The sequence below is a fragment of the Akebia trifoliata genome, chromosome 15 (genome assembly GCF_017979445.1).
Source record: "Akebia trifoliata isolate Shusen 1 chromosome 15, ASM1797944v1, whole genome shotgun sequence".
NCBI classification, from domain to species: domain Eukaryota; kingdom Viridiplantae; phylum Streptophyta; class Magnoliopsida; order Ranunculales; family Lardizabalaceae; genus Akebia; species Akebia trifoliata.
Genome location: NC_141389.1, coordinates 28,509,307 through 28,515,733, shown reverse-complemented (window position 1 = coordinate 28,515,733; position 6,427 = coordinate 28,509,307). Strand labels below are relative to the sequence as shown.

The following is a 6,427-nucleotide window of genomic DNA, read 5'->3' as shown; positions in this document are numbered from 1 at the left end:
AGTAAACTTCTATTTTAACAAAAGAAAAAAAAAAAGGATTTTATTTTGTTTTCTCATATTTATTCTCTCTTCATTAAACACACAATTTCTAGCCTATAGTGTATTTTTAGTCTCAACACGTTTGCATGTGTTAAATGGATGACAAAAAATAAGAGTTAAGACTAACATGACTATCTTAGCAATATTTTAAATCTTACTATGGGCTGTGAGCTTTCATTGTGGCATCCAAATACATGATCCAATGCCACAAGGATGTAGAGGAGAAAATTCTAAAAACTTCTAACAAACAAAAAAGATTTATTTTTCACCGTTAAATTTTAGTTTTAAATTTGGGAGTTGGGTAGCAGTCCCTTTTCAACACCTTGGATGAAGGTTAAAATAGAATTTTTTATATATATGATTTTTCCATGAAATCTATAAGCCTGTTGTGATGTTCGATTGCCAATGTGGTGATCCATGTGGAATTAGTCACGAAAGTATTTTTCTTTTTTATATTGAAGTTGCTTTATGTCATTGTATAGAAAATCACTTTCTTAACTAACCTACTAAGATTTCAAATCTTACTAAGGTTTTTAAAATGGACTGCTAACCCAATTTAAAATTAATATTTAACGGTAAAAATAATATTTTTAAGTATTTTATTTAAAAGTTCATAAAATTTTATCCTCTACATTTGTGTGGCCCCATCGGGATCATATTTTTGGATGTCACATGATGAAATATATTTTTACTTTTAATTAGAATATAAATTTTTGTTTTAAGATTTTATTTTGTGGTACTTATTTCGAAGTTAAATTTCATATTAAATTTGAATTTAAAATATTTATTACGTCATAATTGACTCACACCAATGTCGGAGAGACTATATGCAAATTAAAACCATATTAGGATCAATGTCTGACAAACAATTTGAAAGCTAATCAGGCTAAACATTTCCACCACAAGTTAAAGGAAAATCTTATTCATGATATCTAAAATAATGTTTGTTCTAACCAAACAGACCCTAAGAGTATTAGGTTTGAAGGATTGTAATAAGTTGCACTTTGCTACATCCTATATATAACAAATCTAACCCAAACGATTTAAATAATCAAATCTAACATCCACCATTACAACACATTATGCCTTGTTACAACACTTCAAAACCAAATAGTCTAACATCCACAACAACTTATCAAGTGCGATTTTGAAGACCCGCATTTTAGAAACCGATGTATGACATCTATAGTTCTAGTAAGATTTTTATTTTCTAGTTTTAATATGATTTCTATTTTTATCTAAATTTTCTTTTATTATTTAAGTTACAATTAGAAGTGTTTAGAAGTGTATAGATTGAGTTTTAATTGATTTAGAAAGTAAATATTATGTTATAGATGGATTAAGAAAGTTATTTTTTAGTATTTTAGAATGTTTCTAAGTTGTTAAGAAGAAATTATCTATATGAGAAACTTCAAAAGCGAAATTAAATAATTAAAACAAATCAATTAATTTTTCTTTTATATCTTAATTAATTTCTGGTTCTTTACTGTACATCTTCTTCAAGTTATTACATGTTTATCAACTGCATTTATAGATTCAAATTGATTTTGTGTGTTTTATTTAGCACAATTTCGTAATTCTTTAATCTATCATAGACAATGGATGACTTGTAGGAATGGGACAACGTCTTTTTTTTTTTTTGTCTTATTTATAACGTATTAACCTTTGATCCCACTAAACGTGTTAAATCTACCTCAAAATCTTATTTTAACACATTGACTTAAGTAAGCCTATAATCAAACTCTCACCTTGGACTAATACTTCTGAGCACACCATGTGGATGGAAAATTAGCTACAATCGATTATATATGATTAATGTATGATGATGCCCACGGTTGTAATACGATCAATAAGGATGTTAGATTTGTTTAAATCTTATTATAGACTTTGATAACTTAATGACATTTGCAACGGGGATCCCTTGTGACAATAGATAGACATCTAATTGAGCTGAATTTCCTTATTTGGTTAAGGATCAATTAGGTAATCGAATCAGAACAATGATTCTCTATAAGTAGGGTATTGATCAAAGGTAGAAAGGTACGCAATCTCTCAGAACTTTGTCAAACTGAAGTACATCAACTAATCTTTGATCCCTTAAGGTGGATCAGGAAATAGTATCCACAAAGTACTAAAGCATATTATAAGAAAATGTTAATTAAACTCAAATAGTATCCCTTAAGGTGGATCAGGAAATAGTATCCACAAAGTACTAAAGCATATTATAAGAAAATGTTAATTAAACTCAAATAGTATCCCTTAAGGTACATCATATGTGTTTCTGGTAAACAATTTAAGATGTTTGCACCATAGATACAGAATACTGTCAAGCATGTTTGTATACCTAAAAATTATTGTTGCACCACAAACACATGTGATGCACATCCAAAATCTGGTGAGCAAACAAAATCTCCAATCACTCCCAACTCAGGATTTTCATCACTCCAATCTGATATACCTTCAATTAGCTTTGAATTCATCCCTTGTTGCCTGCCCATGATCCAAAGATCATACATTTCATCTTTCATTGCATGAATGGCTTTGATTGTTTCCACCCCATCCTTCACAATCACCTCTTGATAAACAACCTCATCATTTCCATAGTGTTTCATCATGAACTGTCCCACAAATTCATCATCTAACTTCCTCTCCTTCTCATCATCAAAGTTGTTGGTGATGTTATCAGCCAAAAGGAACTGTACCACAGTGAGGCTAGTGCTCGGCTTCCTAGCAATGAAATCTGCATAGGCCAGTGCTTCACGAGATCCGCTCCCCCCATGAAAATAACAGCAACATGGTTCATTGAGGAGGCCAAGGAACGGGGCAGAACTTTCATGTGTGGGTTTTGATCAACAAGGATTCCAACCGAACAAGGTGCATTGGCCAGGAGGCTAGAATTCACCATGTGAGATGCATTATATTGAGTATAGTCTCTCCATCCTGGCTTGTGGAAGGGAACAATAATGAGAGATGCCTTTTTTTCTAGTGCAAGTTCACAAATATCACGGTACATCGTGTTGTAAGGGGACACAGCCGTGAACGCCTGAATGCTACCATAGTGATTATGTGTTTGCTCATAGATCTTCAAGGCCTTTACCATGAAGTTGGAGCGGGCATACTTGGAAGATCTAAGATGGCTGTCATGAGTTATAAACATGGCATTTGCACCATTGAGTTCAACGAGGTGGAGAGCATACACCGAGATTGGGCTATCTTTGTTTGAATGAGAGGCTTGAAGGAAGTTGATGAGTCCAGGGATACTCTCTTGTTCATGAATGCAAGCGACAATCCTGATTTCACAATCTAGACAAGAGTGCTGCACATTCCTTTTCTGGTTTCGGCTGATGTTATCACTTGTCGGTCTATATATGGTTCTGATGAGGACTGCTGTAATTACTGTTAACATGGTTGTAGCAAGCATGGACAATGCACAAAATTGAGCGCTTACTAGCTGTTGCATATAAACATTGAAAGATTGTAATCATCAAAAGATCAACAAAAAAAAAACGAAGAAAACAAAAAGGGAAAATGTATCAGCTTCTGAACTTCAAGATGTTATTCAACGAGGGGCATAATAGTATATGTTGAAATCTAGCTATCATCATTTCCCTCGTTACGTTGACAATGATTCCTCTTAAGTTGTAAGCAAAGAAGCCTCCTCGAGTGTGAGAATTATTTTAGATGATCCAAGTGTGAAAAATTAAAGGTCACATGGACATCACATCCATGTTTGAATTTAATGTGTGTGTTCAAATTATACAATGCAGAGGATTGTGGTTTGACATTGAAATTTACAATTTTGGACTAAAGAAGTTACGCTTATGATATTCCGATAGATCCCCATAAATGAATCCTATTTGTTATCTAGTTCAAGCCATATGGCCCCCTCTTCAGTTATGGTCCCCATAGAATGCTTTAGCATGATTGGTTTACTTACCAACAGTAAGGTTTTATGATTTTCTAGCTACTTCACAGCCCTAGAAACTATACTAAAATGATCAAAATATGAAAATCAGATAATTATTGCAACTAGAAACCAAAGAAAGTTGAAAGTGGTAGATGGGAAGGAGTGTTGAATGTACCTCAGTTCTTCTCCAATGGTAGAATGAGAAAATCTCTAGTTGACCTCTCAAGTTCAGCATTAAGCTGAGGGAGAGGGATTCAGTAAATGTCATATTGAAGTAGAGGGAAGGCAGTAGAATCCCAAGCAATTTTCCCAAGTACCCTGTCAAGATAATGAAGAATTGCGAACACAAGGCTACCCAATCACTTAGGGAGAAGACATCGGTTTCCAGGCCGGCAACCATATAGAGGACAGGCATGAACACATCCATGATTATAACCTCACTCCTCTTCACAATGGTAGTTCCTAGAGGCGGCCCATCCGGTATCGCTAGGCCCAACATCAAAGGTCCATCAATATTACTTGCACCAATCACGTCGCCTATGAACCCTGAAAACAAGACAACTAATAGGATCGCGATCACAGAGAATCTGTCCACCGGATTCCCCGCTGGAGTCCTTCTGATTATCCACATTATCAAAGGCCGAAAAACAAAGACCACTAATGCTATTAGTGCCATCAAGGAAGATAAATTTAGCCAGACGCTCGATTTTTGGCCTCTTGAAAATTGTCCAATGCTTCCACAGATGACTAGAAGAAACCAGATTGCCATTTCAGAAATCATCGCAATGGTAACGGCGAGTCGGCTTAGTTTGGAATTTAGGATGTTGAACTCTTTGAGAATGAGATAGATAACCTTAGATGAAGTAATCGCAAAAGTTGACACTATCAACCAAATACTAGTGTAGACGATCCTATTCTCTAAGTACTTCCTTAGAAAGAATGAACTAAAATAGACAAGCATGAAGGGAAGGGTCATTCCCCAAAAACCTATAACACAAGCCTTCTTTCCAGCTTTTCCAATCATGCTAGTATCCATTTGCACTCCAATCACGAAAGCGAATAACATTATAGTCATATCTGCTATAGTATTCAACAAAAGGCGACCTTTTTCTGGGAACATCAACTCCGCGAATTTCTCATTTCTCCCCAAAACAGATGGGCCAATGATTATACCAGCCTTGATAGAGATCAATCATCAAAGTGCATGCATGACAAATGAGTTATGTTGAATTCTTATTTCATTTTAAAAAAATATATATAAAAATCAAAAATTGAAGCTTACTTACGATGATCTCTGATACGACTCGAGGTTGCTTGAGAGGTTTAAGAAGAATCATTAATATACGGGTAATGAAGATGATCATGGTGATTTGTAGCATAAAAAGAAGGAAGTTTGATTCCAAAGGATTTTTACCATAAAATATGCCACCAGTGTGATGAAAGCCAACAGTGTCTACACTTTGACATATCTCGGATTTAGGGTTCTCTGTAGCCATTAATCTTAGATATATTTGAATTTTCAAAAAAAATAGAAATTCAAATACATCTAAGAATTAATGCAGAAAAAAAAAATTGTTCTTGAATATAATGCCCAAAGTTTGCACGAAAACAAATAACGAAAAACAACTAAATAAGCACGAGAGAACGTAGGGAGAGCCAGACACGACTTGACGTGGAAATGGTGGTGGTAGTGCTGAAGGCTTTGAATTTTTCAATTTGAGTCAGGCTAGCCTGACTAAATTAGTAAGGTTTGAAATCTTACCAAGGTTCTTTAGGCCAGCCAACATCGAATGAGTCGTTCTAAAGTGACTTAAAAAAACGCTCAAAAAGACATTCAACTGAAAAAGAGCTAAATTCATTTCCTCAAACAAGGTGTTCAACACTGCGCTGATGTTGACATGTGAACTGAACCGTAGAACCTTTTCCTAGAGAGGTGAATTGGTGCTGTGGAAGGACAGAAGGATCAACGACGCTAGTGCAATGGTGGCTATAGATTTAGAATGGTAGGATTTGAGATACTAGCTATATCGAAGGGTAATTAAGGTAAAATTTGGAAAACCTTCCCAATGTTAAATATATATATATATTTTTTATTTAATTATGAGATACGCCTTGACTGTGGTCTCCTATGAGAAACTAAAAATATGATCGAATTATATACCCCTAAGGCATCAAAATTTTCATTTTCAAATTTTATTTTTCGACAAACCGAAATCATCAAATTAATGGAGGATGGGAGAAATTTGATGGTTCTAAGCCATTGAATTGGGGAACACATCATAGACATATCTACGCCAATTATGCTATATTCATAATTACGAAAACGAAAACGAAAACGAAATTACAATCATGCTATATTCATTTGAACTCCAATTATCACGAAAACGAAATACATCATAGACATATCTCCTATAGTATTCAATAAAAGGGCACCTCTATCGTGTAATATTTACGCCATGAATTTTTCTCTTCGTCCCAAAA

The 6,427-nt window shown here is 34.4% G+C and overlaps 1 protein-coding gene across 2 annotated transcripts; it reads right to left on the bottom strand.

Annotated features, from left to right (window-relative positions):
- Positions 1-2,223: 2,223 nt before the first annotated feature.
- On the bottom strand, positions 2,224-5,563 carry LOC147385076 (cation/H(+) antiporter 15-like). Of its 2 annotated transcripts, none has more exons than XM_086424738.1 (3): positions 5,233-5,563; positions 4,122-5,123; positions 2,224-3,490 (listed from the first exon to the last, which is right to left on the bottom strand). In XM_086424738.1, the coding sequence occupies exons 1-3, from the start codon at positions 5,440-5,442 to the stop codon at positions 2,678-2,680; spliced, it is 2,025 nt and encodes a 674-aa protein (XP_086280864.1). In that variant the 5' UTR covers positions 5,443-5,563; the 3' UTR covers positions 2,224-2,677. The 2 variants fall into 2 exon arrangements, with proteins under 2 accessions (XP_086280864.1, XP_086280865.1); XM_086424739.1 differs by having other exon boundaries at positions 5,229-5,368.
- Between the last annotated feature and the right edge of the window lie 864 nt (positions 5,564-6,427).